General features: G+C 48.3%; 1 protein-coding gene across 1 annotated transcript; it reads right to left on the minus strand.

Annotated features, from left to right (window-relative positions):
* Positions 1-466: 466 nt before the first annotated feature.
* LOC146036282 (class II histocompatibility antigen, M alpha chain) lies at positions 467-17,798 on the minus strand. The gene is made up of 6 exons (XM_083160199.1): positions 17,587-17,798; positions 17,274-17,498; positions 15,672-15,932; positions 9,499-9,780; positions 5,303-5,431; positions 467-3,146 (listed from the first exon to the last, which is right to left on the minus strand). The coding sequence occupies exons 2-6, from the start codon at positions 17,359-17,361 to the stop codon at positions 3,142-3,144; spliced, it is 765 nt and encodes a 254-aa protein (XP_083016325.1). The 5' UTR covers positions 17,362-17,498; positions 17,587-17,798; the 3' UTR covers positions 467-3,141.
* Between the last annotated feature and the right edge of the window lie 2,460 nt (positions 17,799-20,258).

Raw genomic sequence — 20,258 nt, forward strand, 5'->3', positions numbered from 1 at the left:
AAAGTGCACACTGCTAAAAATCGCCCTTATTCGTGACTACAAATCGCCAGAAATCACATGCGATTTTGTCTAAAAAATTCACACTTTATTACATGTCCAATTTTTCTTTTTAAACCGCACATTTGACATGGCGACATGGTGTGATATTTTTTTAGCTGTCGCACCCTATTACATCTTGCCCCTAGTGTCATTAGGGTTTGTTTTTATTTTATGTAATAGTTTTTCATTTGTGCAGTGTTTGGTGAACACCAGATAATATAATTCAGTACACATAGTAAAAAAGCAATAAAGTACCCAAAACTTATGGGTACAAAGGCCCGTCTGGTGATCCCTATGCTAAGTCAGTCCTTACAAAGGTGACGGAAATGTTTTCAGAAGCCCGTCCAGCTGCAGTATCTCTGTTATGTAAACCTGCTACAAATGAGTGTACATATAAATAAAAACGCCTTATCATTTTTAAGTCTTTTTATTTGGAAAATATCTTTGTATAATCCTAATTTTACTACGTTGGAAAAGGTAAATGGATATCAAACCTGTAACAAAAAAAATAGCTATAAAAATACATTACACACTTTCTTGCAATTTAAATAGAAAATGTAAAAAAATATTTTTTCCATTCACTTGCGGATACTACAGAGACATGATTGGCTTTATGTGGTAATGTGACCAGCCCAAAACAGGCTCAGGACAGGGGTGAGAGAGAGCCTCAGCAGCCAAAGAGTTACAGTCCAGAAATCATTCGTCTGACAGATTGGGGGAAATGTAATAGGATGAGAGATTCAGAAAGTGAGAGATTTAGGCCCCCATTCATCACTGACCGCATTTACAATGCGATCTGGGCGGAATATTACCGCCCAGGATCGCATTGTAAAATGCGATCATTTCGGCTGAATGTATTACCTGCTGTGCGCAGGGACAGGGCTCCGAAAAGGGAGCCCGGGGTCTGCGCATGCGCGGTTATTCGCTGACCCCCCCCCGCGCGACCCCGATGACCGCACTGCCGCTCGGGCAGTGCGATGTGTAGCCATAGGCTACAATGAGCTATCGCCATATCAGAATGGCGATAGCCATGGGGTGCGATGCCGGGCTGCCCGATGTTGATACATCAGGCAGCTTTGCATCCCCCATAGAAACCTATGGGGGATGCGGCCGGCGGCGCTGCAGGGGGGGATCGCAGCCGGGATCGGAGATTCCTGCTGCGGTCCCCCTTAATACATCTCAGTGCTACTTAATATTTGCGGTTAACCCCCGAAAGCGGATGTTTTCGGGGATTTAACCGCAAATATTACTTGATAAATGGGCCCCTTAGTGAGAAATCTCCAGGTTTTTTTAAAGCGGCAATCATTTACACTGCAAAACCAGTATGATTTTGCAGTGTAAATGATTGCCGCTTTAAAAAAACTGGAGATTAATTACCAAATGTCTCACTTTCTGAATCTCTCATCCTATTCAGTTTCACTCATTATAGGCCAGATGCACTAAGATTCAAAAGTGATAAAATGCCTGGATAAAAAGGCTCCTGCCTGACATTTTTCAAACACAGTCTGTGACATGGCAGGAAGAAGCTGATTGGCTGGCTGTTTATCACTCTCCATTTTATCACTTTTGAAGCTTGGTGCATCTGGCCCCATATCTGTTACCTGTGTGATATATCATAGTCACAGATGTGCAGGAAAAGCAGAGAAATGGAAACAGATATCGTCCCATAAATAGACCAATGGGAATTTACATAGTATGGTGATATTTAGTGTCACATCTGTCTGCATACAGAGAAGTGTGTACCCCATACATTACTGCAAATTGTCTGAGTCACAAGTCACATGCGATTTCCCTTGAATCTCTCCAGGAGTCCTTCCATCCGATTTGGTACCTAATGTGCAATTTTTACATGCCATTTATCGCATGTATTAATAGCACGGAAAGACTTTTACCCGGTATTAAAGTGCTGAGGACTGCAGGGACTGACCCCCCCTTCTTACTGCTAAGGCAAATTCTCAGGTGAAGAAGTTCTACCCGGTAATTTGCCTTTCAACACAGGGTTTTATGCAGGGAGAACGGTTCAACCCGTGTCTGCATACCCGGATCTCAAACACGGGTAAAAAGAAGGGTTTTACCCGTGTACGAGATCTGGGTATGCGACCCGTTCATACTGCAAAACAAAACATGTTAAAAGGCAAATATCCAGGTCGACATGCTAGACCTGGGTATTTGCCTGCAGTGAGAACGGGGTATAAAAAGAAGGGTCAGAGATCCGGGTTTTAACACCCAGGTTGACCCTTTCATACATACCAAAATCCCGGGTTGATGTGCGTTCGTGCAAAATACCTGGGATTTTAGAGTACGTCTGAAAGTCCAGCTTCCTGCAGGGAATAAGTTCTAATAAATCTATAAGAAGCTATGGTTAGTAATGTAAGTATCCCTGTAAAGCAAAGGCAGAAAACATTAGTTCATTAACAAACACATATGATGCCGGTATTATAGGTTCCCCATTAGAAGTCTCAGGTCAGACCTGATTGGTCAGTAGTGTCCTACATTAGCACCAGCTGTGAAATCTATCGATTCAGCCGACGTCCTTCATTGGTTACTTGCAGCCTGGTCCCGTTTCTGCGCTGATGGAACTCTCACTGTTTGCATAATGCCCAAATTCCATCCTCAATGTCAGACGATCAGTAAAGTGATGGAGACTGGAGAGCCATTACAGGTGAAAGACTGCGGCAGTCACACTGCACAGATCTCTGGGAGTTTTAACAAGTAGTGATCCAAATTTGTTAAAGACGATCCTACAGTACATTCCCAGAAGAAATGTTGTCTGGCGCTTGTAATGTAGCTGCTGTGCGCATTCAAGAAATAAGGAAATTACATATTGAGCAATGAAGAAAAAAAAAAACCCCTTCCTATTTTGTCCAATTCTGCAAAATAAAAATAGTTTTGAGGCTTGACAGAGGCACAGCACAAGTGGAGCTTTACCCGGACTGACTGTAATGGAACATAAACCAGTGATGCGTTTCGTCAGATTATGAGAGGCCGGACAATCACGTCACGTAAGGTTGAATCAGAATGAAGGTTCTGCAGTAGGGTTTTTACGCTCCACCTGGTAGTATCCACAGATCATGCTGTGCAGGGATGCAGGGCTCAACTGGTTCAGTCTGTAGGGTACAAAACGGGGGAGACAGGGAGGAGTAAGTGCTAGTTTCAGGTTCCATCAACTTTAAACCAAGACAGTAACGTAACAAGGCAGAGGTGCCACAAAAATATGGGAATTGGGGCATTGGTTTGTGCGAAATGTGTGACAACAAATCTATAGAGGGAACTCGTATTATTATTATATGTGTGATGATTATATATTATACCTTTCTAGAGCAGGTTGAGAGCAACAGAAAGTCTAACACCATTTCCCCTGTGTCTTATTGCCTTTCACAGAAGAACTATATAGTATATAGCAGGGATGGGGAACCTTCGGCCCTCCAGCTGTTGTTGAACTACGCATCCATCCCAGCATGCTCTGCAACAGTTTTAACGGTACTTGTTTCCTAGCCCACTAAGCAAATACTGTCGTTTAGTAGGCTATTCTGCGTAGTGAAGTCGCATCGCATCGCATTCCGTCTACAGTGCTGTACGATGCGTGTGATGCGATACGATGTCCATGTTAACTGCACAGAAGTGCTTATACAATGAAATATCGCATAGTATCGCATGGTACCAAATGCGATGCAATGCGATATTTAATTGTACAAGCAAGCACCCATGCTATGAGATGTGATGGGTGCTTACAATTAGATGTGAACCCCAGTATCCACGCCACCCCGAAATGCCCCGCGAGGGGCGGCGGAACGCGTCCTTTCGACCTTTTCATACCCCCACTATTCACGTCGGCGTGGAGTTGATTTTAGATAGTGTGGCGAGAGCAGCGAGCCACCGAGCCCGAAGCGTGGCGAGCGTAGCGTGCCCCGTGAGGGGACGCGGAATACATGTAAAGTAATCCACGTCGCCACACTATTTAAAATCAACTCCACGCCGACGTTGATAGTGGGGGTATGAAAAGGTCGGAGGACGCATTCAGCCGCCCCTCGCGGGGCTCGCTGTGCTCGCCACGCTTCGGGGTGGCATGGATACTGGGGGTGGCATGGATACTGGGGGTGGCGTGGATAGTGGGGGGGTTTTGTGATCTGGCTCCTGTGGGCTGTGGTTATGTCGTCTTGGCACCTCTGGAGTTTTGATTGACAGGAGGGAGTGAAAACGTACCATTCAATGCGATGCGATTTCACTACGTTAGCGTACATAGAAAATCTGGACGCCGTGCTAGGAAACAAGTACTGTTTTAACATAGCCAAATAGCAAAACTGTAGTAGGGCATGCTGGGATTCCTAGTTCAAAAACAGCTGGAGGGCCGAAGGATCCCAATCCCTGGTATATAGCCACTCCCTGCGCGCCATCTCCTGTGCAACTTGGGCACTGCAAGCATCTTTGTTGGCAACTTATAGACATAACTACTATGTATAGAAGTGGCAATACTTCTTTACTAGTGTACACTGGTCACTGGGGTGTGCGACACTTGTACATCTGTGCGCGACCGAGTCCGTGTAACAAGGGACTAGAAGTGAGCGGGTTATTTCTGCATCTGTGTTGTGCCGACCATCTTGCGGGATATAGAGAGAAACGCCAAGTAAGTGAGGACACATCTGTATGTAATTTGTGTCATTTAACAAATATGTAAAGCAGGGAATCAATACTTAGATTGTAAGCTCTTCTGGGGAATCCCTCACGCCTGTTGCGTCTCGTGATCTGTAATATAGGGGCCGATTCACGATCGCTCGTATTGATCTGAATTCGGCCCCAGCCCTGATGACCGGGGTTTGCCTCTCCATAAAATCATTGGGCGTGACCAACGGGAGCGGGTGAACATGACGTCAGCACCCGCCCCCTCTCTGGCGGTCTCCGACGGTAACACAACTCAGTTTACACTGACTTATTTCCGATGGAGAGAGAAATCATTCGATGGTCGGCGACCATGTTAGGGGATGTGTTCACGCATGGTAACGAGGGGATTCGATGGTGGGGCTGCTTTTACATATAAACTAGTAATGATTACAATGGTGATTGCACAAAAAAACCAAACACATCCCCCCTTCCCCCGGCATTATTCTCTCCACCTGTGATTGTAGCGTCAGGACTTAAAGCCCCCCCCCCGGAATGACATTAGTCTCTGTCACATCCCCGAGTAACATGATAGCCGTCCGCACCGCTGTTATTACAGGAACGGCTGCAATCTCTGCAAATGAAGCACAGGAAACGCCGAGCTCACCAGTGTTCTGCAGCTTCCAAGCCAAATAGAGGAACACGAAACCCAGGAGGAGGAAGACGATGCCGAGGGCCAAAGCCAAACCACACAGGGCGTTCATCCACAGATCAGAGGGGACGGGGTAGTCTGGAACTAAAAATGCATCAGTGGTCATTTATATGTATGTATACAGTATCGGTGTATCTGAGCACACTGTAGACAAGCACATACTGTATACTAGTAGCAGCAGTATATGTGCCTGGGTTACAGCGGGAGAGAGCAGTAGTATATTTACCTGGGTTACACCGGTAGAGAGTGGTAGTATATGTGCCTGGGTTACAGCAGGAGAGAGCAATAGTATACATGCCTGAGTTACAGCAGGAGAGAGCAGTAGTGTATGTGTCTGGGTTACAGCAGGCGAAAGCAGTAGTATATGTGCATGGGTTCAGTAGCGCACGCAGGGGGGGTTTCTGAGTACCCAGAAACCCCCCTAGGACTCTTAGGACCCTAGGCTGAAAGCTAAGGGTCCCCTCTTTCCATGGGTACAAGAATTTTAAAAATCGGCCCTTGGGAACCGGAGATATCTGACTTCAAAGCAGTGGTCCCCATACAAGCCTGTTAATTGCTCTTCCCAGTCAGATATTTCAGGTTCTGTCTGACTTTAGAGGGTATATTCCAAAAGCTGGGACTCTCCCCCTTGATGGACACTAGTAGCTTGTCTCTACTGTGCCCAGAACCAGAGATATCAGCCTTCCAGCAGCTGGTTACTGCTCCAGCTCCACACACCTGGTATGTAGTTTTATATACTCTTTGGCAGATTGCTCTGCCTACTGAACTCTGATCCCCTAGTCCCCAATACTATTTGGTAGGTGGGATTATCTAGTTTTTAATTCCATTAAAATCTAAGAAATCTATTTCCGGGAACTGGAGATATCTGCAGTCAAGCAAGCTGTCCTCCCACCAGAAAATTATGAATAATAAGCCCACTCCACTATACACCCCTCCTCTGCATATTAAACATCCTCTACCACCCTGGAAGTTATGTATCAGGGCCCCTTCATTCAGCCCAATGCCCCCTTCTCCCACTCCATCTCCCACCATCTGTGCAGTAAAGGAGTAATTAGTGGAAATTACTGATCCAGGCCCTACATGCCGAGCGGTTGATATAATACCCCATACCACCCGTGGGACATCAAAGCTTCTGCTCATAGCACCCCCCACCCCTACCGCTGGAGGATCGGTAGGGGCCCCAATACATTGCTATGCCAGGGGTCTGCACTGCTGTTGCTGCCCCTGTATCTGTATATATATATATATATATATATATTTTATTATTATTTATATACATTTGGTCTATCTATAATACTTTAACTGACCCGGCATATACTGTGTCACCTAAGTGTCCATCTCCGTGCTTTGCTCCGCCCCTCTGGAAACCCCCTTCTGAAAATCCTGCGTTTGCCCCTGGGGTTACAGCAGGAGAGAGCAGTAGTGTATGTGCCTGGGTTACAGCAGGAGAGAACAGTAGTATATGTGCCTGGGTTACACCAGGAGAGAGCAGTAGTATACATGCCTGAGTTACAGCAGGAGAGAGCAGTAGTATATGTGCCTGGGTTATAGCAGGGGAGAGCAGTAGTTTATGAGCCTGGGTTACAGCAGGAGAGAGCCGTAGTATATGTGCCTGGGTTACAGCGGGAGAGAGCAGTAGTATATGTGCCTGGGTTACAGCAGGAGAGAGCAGTAGTCTATGTGCCTGGGTTACACAGGGAGAGAGCAGTAGTGTATGTACCTTGGTTACAGCAGGAGAGAGCAGTAGTATATGTGCCTGGGTTACAACAAGAGAGAGCAGTAGTATACATGCCTGGGTTACACCGAGAGAGCAGTAGTATATGTGCCTGGGTTACACAGGGAAAGAACAGTAGTATATGTGTCTGGGTTACAGCAGGAGAGAGCAGTAGAATATGTGCCTGGGTTACACCGGGAGAGAGCAGTAGTATATGTGCCTGGGTTACAGCGGGAGAGAGCGGTAGTATATTGCCTGGGTTACAGCAGGAGAGAGCGGTAGTATATGTGCCTGGGTTACAGCAGGAGAGAGCGGTAGTATATGTGCCTGGGTTACAGCAGGAGAGAGCAGTAGTGTATGAGCCTGGATTACAGCAGGAGAGAGCAGTAGTATATGTGCCTGGGTTACACAGGGAAAGAACAGTAGTATATGTGCCTGGGTTACAGCAGGAGAGAGCAGTAGTATATGTGCCTGGGTTACACAGGGAGAGAGCAGTAGTATATGTGCCTGGGTTACACAGGGAAAGAACAGTAGTATATGTGTCTGGGTTACAGCAGGAGAGAGCAGTAGAATACGTGCCTGGGTTACAGCAGGAGAGAGCGGTAGTATAGGTCCCTGGGTTACACCGGGAGAGAGCAGTAGTATATGTGCCTGGGTTACAACGGGAGAGAACGGTAGTATATGTGCCTGGGTTACAGCAGGAGAGAGCGGTAGTATATGTGCCTGAGTTACAGCAGGAGAGAGCAGTAGTGTATGAGCCTGGATTCCAGCAGGAGAGAGAGGTAGTATATGTGCCTGGGTTACACCGGTAGAGAGTGGTAGTATATGTGCCTGGGTTACAGCAGGGAGAGAGCAGTAGTATATGTGCCTGGGTTACACCGGGAGAGAGTGGTAGTATATGTGCCTGGGTTACAGCAGGAGAGAGCAGTAGTGTATGTGCCTGGGTTACAGCAGGAGAGAGCAGTAGTGTATATGCCTTGGTTACAGCAGGAGATAGCAGTAGTATATGTGCCTGGGTTACAGCAGGAGAGAGCAGTAGTATATGTGCCTGGGTTACACCGGGAGAGAGTGGTAGTATATGTGCCTGGGTTACAGCAGGAGAGAGCAGTAGTGTATGTGCCTGGGTTACAGCAGGAGAGAGCAGTAGTGTATATGCCTTGGTTACAGCAGGAGATAGCAGTAGTATATGTGCCTGGGTTACTACAAGAGAGAGCAGTAGTATATGTGCCTGGGTTACACCAAGAGAGCGGTAGTATATGTGCTTGGGTTACACAGGGAAAGAGCAGTAGTATATGTGTCTGGGTTACAGCAGGAGAGAGCAGTAGTATATGTGCCTGGGTTACACCGGGAGAGAGCAGTAGTATATGTACCTGGGTTACACAGGGAAAGAGCAGTAGTATATGTGTTTGGGTTACAGCAGGAGAGAGCAGTAGTATATGTGCCTGGGTTACACCGGGAGAGAGCGGTAGTATATGTGCCTGGGTTACAGCAGGAGAGAGCAGTAGTTTATGTGCCTGGGTTACAGCAGGAGAGAGCAGTAGTGTATGTGCCTGGGTTACATCATGAGAGAGTGGTAGTATATGTACCTGGGTTACACAGGGAAAGAGCAGTAGTGTATGTGTCTGGGTTACAGCAGGAGAGAGCAGTAGTGTATGAGCCTGGGTTACAGCAGGAGAGAGCAGTATTATATGTGCCTGGGTTACAGCAGGAGAGAGCAGTAGTATATGTGCCTGGGTTACACCGGGAGAGAGTGGTAGTATATGTGCCTGGGTTACAGCAGGAGAGAGCAGTAGTATATGTGCCTGGGTTACAGCAGGAGAGAGCAGTAGTGTATGTGCCTGGGTTACACCAGGAGAGAGTGGTAGTATATGTGCCTGGGTTACACAGGGAAAGAGCAGTAGTATATGTGCCTGGGTTACAGCAGGAGAGAGCGGTAGTATATGTGCCTGGGTTACAGCAGGAGAGAGCAGTAGTATATGTGCCTGGGGTACAGCAGGAGAGAGCAGTAGTATATGTGCCTGGGCTACACCGGGAGAGAGTGGTAGTATATGTGCCTGGGTTACAGCAGGAGAGAGCAGTAGTATATGTGCCTGGGTTACAGCAGGAGGGAGCAGTAGTGTATGTGCCTGGGTTACACCAGGAGAGAGTGGTAGTATATGTGCCTGGGTTACACAGGGAAAGAGCAGTAGTATATGTGCCTGTGTTACAGTAGGAGAGAGCGGTAGTATATGTGCCTGGGCTACAGCAGGAGAGAGCGGTAGTATATGTGCCTGGGTTACAGCAGGAGAGAGCGGTAGTATATGTGCCTGAGTTACACTGGGAGACAGAAGTAGTATATGTGCCTTGGTTACATTAGAAGAAATTGGTAGTATATGTGCCTGAGTTACACCTGGAGGGAGCAGGAAATGTTCCCCAGTTCCTTCTCTATGGTACTCACCCCAGTATGACACAATTGTTCTGTTGTCGCCTGACACCTGAACATCGCAGGAGAAGATGTCGTTATAGTGGGGAGTAACATTGAGGTAGGAGAACGCCTGGAAGGTCTGGTCCCCCAAAGCAACGTACCCATAGGAGTTCAGCTCTCTAGATAACACCTTGCCATTGTTCCTCCAGGTGATGGTAAGTGCGGGCGGGTAGACGTCATTTATATGGCAGATCAATGTGTTGGGCGTACCCATGCTGAGGGGGTGTGCCGTAAAAACAGTCACCTGTGTAGCACCTGTACATAGGAAGATATACATGGCATTATAATTAGCTTTACTGGAATAACAGAACTGCCTAGAGTGAGTGATGGGCCCCTGAATTATCACCTGCGGCCCCTGGATACCCCCAGTCTAGTAAAAATATTTCATTGCAACATAATTACTGCCTCGAATGTCCCATCTAGTTCTAAATTAATCAGAATCAACTTTATTGGCCATGTATGCTTGCACACACTAGGAATTTTTTGTGGATTTACAGTGCAGCATCAAGCAGGGATGAAGGTGGGGGGGTGAAGGCATTACATACATTACATTAAAGGTGTGTACACACGGGTGCGATATGGCTTCCGATATTGCCGATATAGTGCACATCGGAAGCCATATCGCATACCGATTGTGCACTTTTCAGGGCTTGCGAGCCCGATGCGCTGCCGATGCGCGCTCCAGAGTGAGCGCAAATCGGCAGCGACATAGTGAGGGCAGGCAAGACTATATAGTGCAGATCTGCACTATATAGTCTTTGTGCCTTATACTCACCATACCTCCGGCGGCCAGAGGGAGAGGGACGAGTCCTGGGGCTGCGCTGTAGGGCGGCTGATGACCCGGCCGGAAGAAGTCACCCTAAAGAGGAGGGGGGGTGTGGCCTGATGTCCTGATGTCTGCACGGCACGGCGGGGGACAGCTGTTTGATGTGCACACGCTGACATCCCGGGCCCGGCAGGTAATGTCTCTGCTCTCTCCTACATGCTCCCACACGGTCGACATGCTGCCGTGCGATGCGAGTCCCGATGCCATCAGATCGCGTCGGGACTCGCATCGCACGGCAGCATGTCGACCGTGTGTACACACCTTAAGACATTACATGTGGGGAACACATACCCGCCGAGCTGCACAGCGCCTAGGCAGCCATCAGCGGCGCCACTGGTCGCTGCAACAGCCAGGAAGGTAACATTAAGTACAGTTATCACATAGGGAGCACATACCCACCGAGCTGCACAGCGCCTAGGCAGCCATCAGCGGCGCCACTGGTCGCTGCAACAGCCAGGAAGGTAACATTAAGTACAGTATCACATAGGGAGCACATACCCACCGAGCTGCACAGCGCCTAGGCAGCCATCAGCGGCGCCACTGGTCGCTGCAACAGCCAGGAAGGTAACATTAAGTACAGTTATCACATAGGGAGCACATACCCACCGAGCTGAACAGCGCCTAGGCAGCCATCAGCGGCGCCACTGGTCACAGAAACAGCCAGGTAGGTAACAATACAAGCAGAGAGACAGTACAGTTATCACACATGGAACATATTTGGCTGAGCTGCACAGCTCCTAGGCAGCCATCAGCGGCGCCATCTTGATCATGCTGCTCAAAGGCAGCAGTAATAATACGAGTATTGTCATACGTTTATCATGTATCACCACTTTTCAGTCATTTATTAATTTCTAGACCTTTTGCCACCATAAGGTATAAATAACCTGTATGCAATCACTAGTCCGAACGTGTATGCTTATACTATTCTCAAAAGCTTTGTAAAGTAAAAGTGTTTTTCATTTAATGGACCCTTATAGGCCTTTAACCCCTTTAACCCTGGTGGTATGGCCGGAAATTCTCCTGAGAAATGTCCATGCATGCCACTGTATAGAAAGGGTGCGCTATTGGTGTCTCCAGCTGTGAGCCACTGGCGCACCACCATCCCCCCTGTCGCTGATCCTCAGGGCTTCTGAGAGGTATGCCGGCCCCATTAAAATTTGGGGGGCGTGGCCTAATCATGGGAGGCATCCACCTCCTTCGATTAGGCCACGTCCCAAAAATGTTTAGGGGGTGAAAAACATAATTAATACCAGCTCCACCCCCCCTCTTGGCGGTCCTACTGATCCTCCCCCCATTGCCAATCCTCCCCATCATCGATCCTCCCTGTCGCCACTCGGGGAGGATCGGGGCTGCTCTGGGAGGATCTGGGACACTCTGGGAGGTTCAGCCACGCTCGGCCGTTCGTGTGTCCGGGTTTCTAAGCACAGGAATTCCCGAACAGACGAATGGCTGAGCGCCTGAACACCCGAGCGCTCCTGAGCCCCCCAAGCAGCCCCAAACTTCTCCAAGTGGCCACAAACACCAGAAGCCGGCAGCAGCAGCCCCATGGGGGAAGGAAAAACCTGCCCTGCTGGGTTTGTCCTGCCCCAGGAATATCTGGGGTTAAAGGTCCACTTAAGGGAGTCTGTTTATTGTGTTGTATTCACTGCAGTTGAGAGGGGGGTACATTTTTACCTGGGCCCGGATCTGATGGGGAGACCCGGGGCCCGTGCTCCCCTCCCCCATTGCAGAGACCGGGCAGTGGGAGTAGAGAGCAGAGGCTGCTGCCAGTGCAGCACAGCCTCTCTCCCCTGCTCAGCACACACTGCTCAGTGCCATGTGATGAGCAGGGGGAGAGGCAGCTGCAGCCTGTGCACCGGCACACAGCCTGCAACCCCTGCTGATTTTTTTTCACAGGGGCGTGGCCATGACCCCTCTCATTGGCCACGCCCCTCCCATTGACCATGCCCCTCTCATTGGCCACACCCCTTTCAATTCAATTATAGTTATGTAGAAGATAACCCATTGGCCTCTGTGTGGGCGGCTGATGTCACATGACCTCAGCACCCGCCCCCCTTTTAGTCAATCTGTGGCCGGAATAATAAGATGAGAGAAATCATTGGATGGTGTGCGACCACTGAATGATTTCTCTCTCATTCCGGCGCAGGAGAGGGGATGTGTTAGGGAACACTCGCATGCTAGCGGCGGGATTCAGTGGTGGGAGGGGGCGCCGACGTTCGGCCAGGCGGTGTTTACATGTTTGCTAGGCTACGAACATACGCAGCCTAGCGAACAGGTCTGAATCTTAATTATAATTATTGTTTTCAATTCTGCAGGTAAGTTGCCAATAATCGGTGGCTTTGGGACGCTGCAGTTTAGTAAACCAGCCCCCGATAGTGCTATCATCTAATCATTACTATTCCTGCCGCAGGGCTATGAGGGTCCGTGTCCCGAATGGATTCTCGGAAATGACAATCTCCCGTGATTACAAACCCATTATACTATATATTCTATTTGTTTTAATAATTGGTTGTCGGATCGTTATTGAAACCGATCGGCGCTGATTTCAGTATAATCTGTATGTGGGTGATACTCCAGGCTACCTGTCCTCCCCACACCTGTCTCCATCTGTAGCGGTCCTCACCACTGAGAGCCTTTCTGCCGTTCCACCTTGGATGTCATGTCGCCACCTCATACGCAATCTTTCCCAATCAGGATTAACAACATTTCCAGCGGCCGATAGTAGATACCAACCTGATCTCTCCATCGTTGTGATAACATGATAATCAGCCCCACCCCATAACCTCGCTGTCTTGTCCTATCTTCTGCCTCATTCAATATCGTTCCAAATCCTGTTACAGGGATACAGACTCTCACCACTACAGCCCACCATGAATGCAGCTGCGAGGCTAATCTTCCTCACAAGACGTTCATCGTCTGCGAAACTGCACTGTCAGTCCCTCCGCTGGTTACCTGTATTCTACCATATTCAATATAAAATACTTTTACTCACACACAAAGCCATAAACCAAACTACACCAACATACATTTCTTCTCTTGTCTCAAAAGCCCTTATTCTGATTGAGTCGGATGGCTCCGAGTGCGGTCGGACGGCCGATGGTTGGTGTTTGCGCATGTGTGAACGCCTCACATGTACGAACACGGCATGAGTTCCGTGCAGAAAAGGATCGTACGGAACTATCCGAGCAGGGGGTGGAAGGGGCGTGAAGGGCTCTTTGGGCTCATTACCATATGCGTACGCCCCGCGTTTCATGGGTGTTCCCATGAAAGCGCTGGGCGTATGTATGTAATCCGGCCGTGACGCACGTGTGGGGGGCGGACAGCTGACATAGCCGGATTCCAGCTGCCCGCCCATATCCCTGCTTTCATACGGAGAAATGCCCCAGTGGTCTGGAGCACTCGATGCTGTCTGACCGCTTGGTCCAGCATTCGATGGTCGGTGACCATCGGAGGATGGAGGAGGTGTTCACATGAAACATCCACTCGCTCTCCGTTCGGTCTGCATTGTACCACATTCGGACGGTGTGAGCGATCAGTACGGTAGGCGGGGCTAAGAACACTTGGTTCCTGTCCAAAATACGCATCGGTCTGATTCAACTAGAATAAGGGCCAAAGTATCTCCCTACATGATATCTCCGCTCTGCACAAGATCTACGCCTCGCATCTTCGCGCATTATTCGCTCCCATTCCCGATTGCAGGACTTCTTCAGGCTGCACCCACGCTATGGAACGCCCTCCCACGCACAACAAGACTTTCACGTGTTCCCTGAAAATTCACCTCTTCATTCAGCTTATCATGATATTCCCTCCATAAGCTATTCTACCCAATACCTCCCTTCTATACAGCCCACGCATAATGGGGGATATTCTGGTTTACACGCTCGCATGCGAATTCGCATCCGAGTGTGATGTTTGTTATCTGCCTATTTCTGCATGTGTGCATCCGCCGGGTGCGTGTGGCCATGACGAACAGTGTGTTCACCGGGCACACGCACCTATGACTGTGGGCCGGGAAATAACCCCCAACATTACTTATGCTAATTATGTTTCTACACTCACACATCCCATTGACCCCAGGCCAACATTGCTGTGTAATTGGATCATACAGCCCAACAAGAACCCCTGCATTCTTGTGTATCGCATTCCTATTTCCCTATAGAGTGTAAGCTCAAGAGCAGGGCCCTCTGATCTCTTTGCATGTTTGTTGTTATTTTCCCAAACATAAAGTGCAGCAAAATCCGCCGGCACTCTATAGGAAACTGTTGTACATACTGGTGACCACTAGATGGCACCCGACTAAGCAATTCAAGTGTTGCTCCATTGATTACTGTATGGCAGGGGGGGGGGGGGGGGACAGAAAAGAGAAACCCCCCCCCATTAGGCAGACACAGGGCCAGTGGTAGGGTTTTTGTCATCCCCCTGCAAACTAGAATGCTTTTCTGTAAGAATTACTGTGCAGGGCCAATGAGGAGGTTAAAATGTGTCACCTCACCATGGCCCTTATTCTGATCGGTGCGGCCGGATCCGATTATGCGGCCAGGACCGTGCGTGCGAAACCCCGCCTTCCATACGGATCGCCAACTCCGTCCGTATGCGGTAAGAAGCTGGCCGAACGGACCGCACGTGTATTTTTCACGAAATACGCCTCCTCCATCTCAGGGAACCTCCCCCATCATTCGATGGTCGCAGACCATCGAATGCAGGACCGAGTGGTCCACCAGCTCCCGCAACCTCAGACCACACGGACATTTTTCCGTGCAAAAGCAGGGATCTGGGCGGGCAGCTGACATCCGGCAATGTCATATGTCTGCCTCCTACACGTGCGTCACGGCCGCATTACCATACGTACGCCCAGCGTTTGCATGGGAACGCCCATGAAACGCGGGGCGTATGCATATGGTAATGAGCCCAAATAGCCCTTCACGCCCCTCTCCACCCCCTGTTCGGAGTGTTCACATTTCATGCGGGATTTGGCCGTACGCCCCACTCGCACATGCGCAGAGACGCCTCTGCACATGCGCAGACACAAAACAACGGCGGCACGAACGCACGCGGATATTACCGCACCGACCAGAATAAGGGCCCATGAGAGGTGGTGGAACTCAGTTCCACCTCGTTCCCCCTCACTTTAACCCCTGCACGTGACACTCCCCCCTGTGTACTTTGCAGTCACATGTCCCATTCAGTCAGGACTGGAGTGAGGTTTTTCGCTACCCAACATGCGCTATAATATTCAGTTCCTGCGGGTCACTATGATATCTATACACGAGTCCCACAGCGGGTGTAGCAGCACACTGTGCAAGGGTGTGTGACCTCTCACCTCGGTTTTCCGGCACAATGTCCTGCAGCACGGCGGTAAAGAACTGCAGAACGTTGCTGCAGAGCCTCACATGCTGCGACACATCGGACCTGTTGGGGAAAGCGCCACCCGTCCACTTATCAAACTGTCTGATCCGGGGGGAAGCGGAGCCACCAGCAAAGTTGTAACTGAACATCTGATCTTCATCAAACATCTTCAGGAGCCCCGAGGCCGGGTCGCTGGGCTGACAGAACTGCACCTGAGCTAGTAGGTGGTTATTCTCTGAGAAGACACGAGGACGGGTAGAGATAAGACGGGGTACATGTGAGATGTTACGGGGGCAGATGGAGGGAGGGGAAAATAATCATGTAGAGCAATAAATAACATTAATGTTAACTATTTACAATTCTCATAGTTACATAAATACTATTTCTAGGCTAATATAAATGCAAAACCAACGCAATAATGTGGATTCATCCTTATTATGGCCGGTACCTTAAGCAAATGACAGGATACAGGTATATGTGGGGGTGAATCATAGGGTCACGGGATACATCGTTCATTGTGTATGAGACCACATTGTGACACCGGGGCCTGATTCAGGACTGACCACTGCTGAATTTGCATATCCCGGTGATCAGATCCCTCCCGCCATGAAATGATTTTCCCAGTCTGTGCAAGTGTGCTGACCCTTCCACAACTGTGCGACAGAGACAGGCCGATGGAGCTGACGTGACAGACACAGACCCTCCCTGATAACGACTGGCCATGCCTGCGGATTTACGGACACTCCCAGAAAACGGCCGGTTAACACCCACAAACAGCAGCGTCCTGTCCGTTAAGTTGTGAGGGGCTTGCGAATAGAGTACCAGCTGATTTTTGGCGCTGTTTGGCCAAGTGCAAGCGCACTACAATCTGTATGCAAGCGCAGTCGTTCTATCATCGATCACCTTGCGAATTCGCACAGCAGCGATCTGGTCTGAATAGCCCCCATAGTGCATACACACTGGCCGATTAAATGTTTTGTCATTCCGATCCGTCCGAATCAGCCAAAACCCCAGCATTACTCGTGCCTTCGGCCGGGTACACAAACCGTTTAGTTTGTACAGGTTGAGTATCCCGTATCCGAGTATCCGTTATCCGAATTATTCCGAAAACCATACATTCCAGAAAGTGAAAAAAATATATTTTTTTTGCTAAAAACTCACTGGGGACATTTGTAACAGCATCACTGGGGACATGATATGTAACTGGCACTATATATGTGCAAGACAATGATTGCTTGGCATTCAAATTCAATATCTGAGATAGTACACAAATTTTGTTTCATGTTTTGAAACCTTGTTTTTTGAACAAATAAAATATATTTGTGTGTATTTTATGTGGTAATAAAATATATTTGTGTGTATTTTATGTGTTTATACAGCATACATGCAAGATATTTCAAAATACATCATTGAAATATTAAAATATTCTGAAATACGGAATAATCCGTTATCCAAACTTCTCCTGGTCCCGAGCATTTTGGATACGGGATACTCAACCTGTACCCGGCTCAGGATTAATAGAAAAACACAATACAGGCAATGTTGTAGCAAATAAATTGAATAGTAAGATAATTACCAGACTGAACCAGCCCCGCCAGCAGAGGGAGCAGTAGCACCACAGCACAGAGACCTGGGAGAGGCTTCCTAAGGCCATGGTCCTGCATGGTTCTGTAGCCACCAATGGCAGAATGGGAACGATGAACTGTCACTCAGTGTCCCTGCTACAGTATGTAACACAGCGTACGTCCAGCATCTATATCCCAGTGCGGCTGTACTGACTGCTATGTAAGGGTGACATCACCTGTAACAGAAGTGAGGTAATCATGCAGAATATATAATAGAGTCATTAATATTTTGTTTTCAGATAAAATACAGTATAATGTACCAACCTGCTGTCTGCCTGGCTCCAGCTCATTGCTATATACAGATCACAAGTTCCAGAATATTGGAATAACTCTATATATAAACCTGGTCCAGTCCATATGTATATATAATATCATATGTGCCGCAGCAGCAGCAGCCTTCAGTGCACCTTCTCCTCTGTTATACTCCTGCCTGATTATACAGTAAATGTACAGTGTATCCAGTTGCTTGCCTGACTGTGACCATGTTTAACGCAATACAAAAAATCCTCCAATCACATTTTATCTGGGGAAATCCTTCCAATGGCAGAGCTCCTTTTATCATTGTCACTTGTTGCTGGGTAAGCTCCACTCCCAACTTGAAGTATTTTCCATGATAGTATTTGGGGACAACTTATTAACATATTTCTCACCTGTACAGATTAGTTTAGTATCACATAGATGCATTAAAATACTTTTGGAGAGGTTTTCGTGAAAAACTACTCCAAACCCTTTAATTTGCATATTTTTTAGTAACAGGATCGCATTTCCCATGCTTAGAATGGGAAATGCAATCTGGCCGAATTTACAAAAAAAATGTAAAAAAAAAAAAACCCCAACTACCCACAGTGAGGGCCTGATTCACTACCACTTGCTAAGCATCAGTCGTTCACTGCTTACCGAGGCCAGGAGCCACCACAGCTGCCTTGAGTCACGGTTGCCTAGCAACTGCCAGGACCATCAGGCAGTGCAGCCGGTGGGATGTGGCATCATGGTCGCCTAGCAACAGCTGGTACCAATGGAAGAGAGTTGCGATGGCGGATTGTAACAACAGTGCGTTACAAGCCACCTATAACATATCCTTCAACATGACCCATTCCATTAGGTACACAATGCTCTGTTCCTGGATTTCATTACCAGTGGCAGTTGCAGAAGTGAGGATGCAGTACAGTCCAATATTCAAAAAGGGGAGCCACACCTAATGCCACCCCAAACATCACTGTACTGGACTCACTGGCAGTTGATGTGACTCCCCCTCTTTGAATTTTGGACTGTGCTGTAGTCCAACCTCTGTAACTGCCACTGGCAGGGAAGTCCAGGAACAGAGCATTTTGTACCTAATGGAATGGGTCATGTTGGAGGGAATGCTATAAGGTGCTGTACATATTATTATTGTTTATGTATATGGCACCACAAAGGTTCCGCAGCGCCTAACAATACACAAATGAGCAAACACATACCAAATTAAAGTACAAGACAGTTTAGGACAGGGTTGCCGACCCTCCCGGAATTACCGGGAGGATCCCGAAAATCGGGTCCTCCTCCCGGCCCCCCGGAAAGGTGGGCAACCCTCCCGGATTCCACGCCACCCCCCGATTGCGGCGTCTTCCCCATACCTTTTGGATTGAAATCGTCAATCCGCGGGTGTCAGAGGAGGGGGCGGAGCTAAAATTGCGTCATTTTGGCTCCACCCCCTCCACGGAGATCCGTGAATTGGGGGTTTTACCATCCTGGGGGCGGGGCTTAATGATGTAAAGCTCAAGCCCCGCCCCCCGACCTGCAGCTGGAAGTCTCCTCTCTGGGCTTCTCCCGGAGAGGAGACAGAAAAAGTCGGCAACCCTGGTTTAGGACAAGTACTGTACATGCTAAATAGGGATTACATCAGGGGACAGGATACATCAGGGTGGCAGAGGTTTATACATTCTAAGAAAGGCACATGAGGAGAGAGGGCCCTGCCCGTGAGAGCTTACATTCTAAAGGGGTGGAGCAGACAGACAGTAGTGACACAGAAGGGGTATGAAAGAGCATAATATTACACATATTAGAACAATGCAGCGAACTAGACATAATAGTAACTGAAATACTAATGAAGGGTACACACCAGAACGACCATGATCGTGCGAGGATTTCCTAGACATCGTACGATGGTCGCACGTTCTTGTTGGAGAATACAATCTGCTCTTGATCTGTACCCAATCCAATGCAGATGGAGGAAGCAGCAAGTAATATCTCCAAAGCAACCAAACGACTGGAGGGGATGCGGATCGGAATCTCATTGAAAACATGCGCAATTTATACAATTTTACATACAATTGGTCGAAATCGCATAAAAAATGGGGGAATTTAGTTCTAATCATTCTGGTGTGTACCCTGCGTTAAACAGGGCACAGTTAACAGTACATAACACACACTACATTCTCAGCACCTGCTCACCATTTCCGATAGGCAGCTGTACAGTATATACTGTACAATGAGATTATAGGACTGAACGAACGTAAAGTGACAATCACTATTCAGTCTAAAGTGAGACAAGAGAATAATAACAGCAGCGTTTCTACAGCAAGGAAGTATTTCATCAGCTCAGATATCCAGAGACACAGCAGTGAAAGTGGATGCAAGTTGGGGAAATCCCAGGGCCTCAAATAATAGGTGATTTCCAAACCAAGTTCTGCAACAACCCATAGTAAGAACATATACATATTGCTATATTATACACATGCATCACACACACATGTAAATCACTGGGGAAATGGCCACACCCTATTGCCAGTCACTTCTGATGCTCAGCATTGCTGCATACCTCCCAACTGTCACGATTACAGCGGGACAGTCCCGATTTTTGGGTCCTGTCCCGCTGTCCTACCTGCGGCAGGCATTGTCCCGCTGTGGGGGGTGGCAGTTGGGAGACCCCCCAATCTAATAGAATAGACGCTGTGCGC

The sequence above is a fragment of the Crinia signifera genome, chromosome 9, assembly GCF_055691185.1.
Source record: "Crinia signifera chromosome 9, ASM5569118v1, whole genome shotgun sequence".
NCBI classification, from domain to species: domain Eukaryota; kingdom Metazoa; phylum Chordata; class Amphibia; order Anura; family Myobatrachidae; genus Crinia; species Crinia signifera.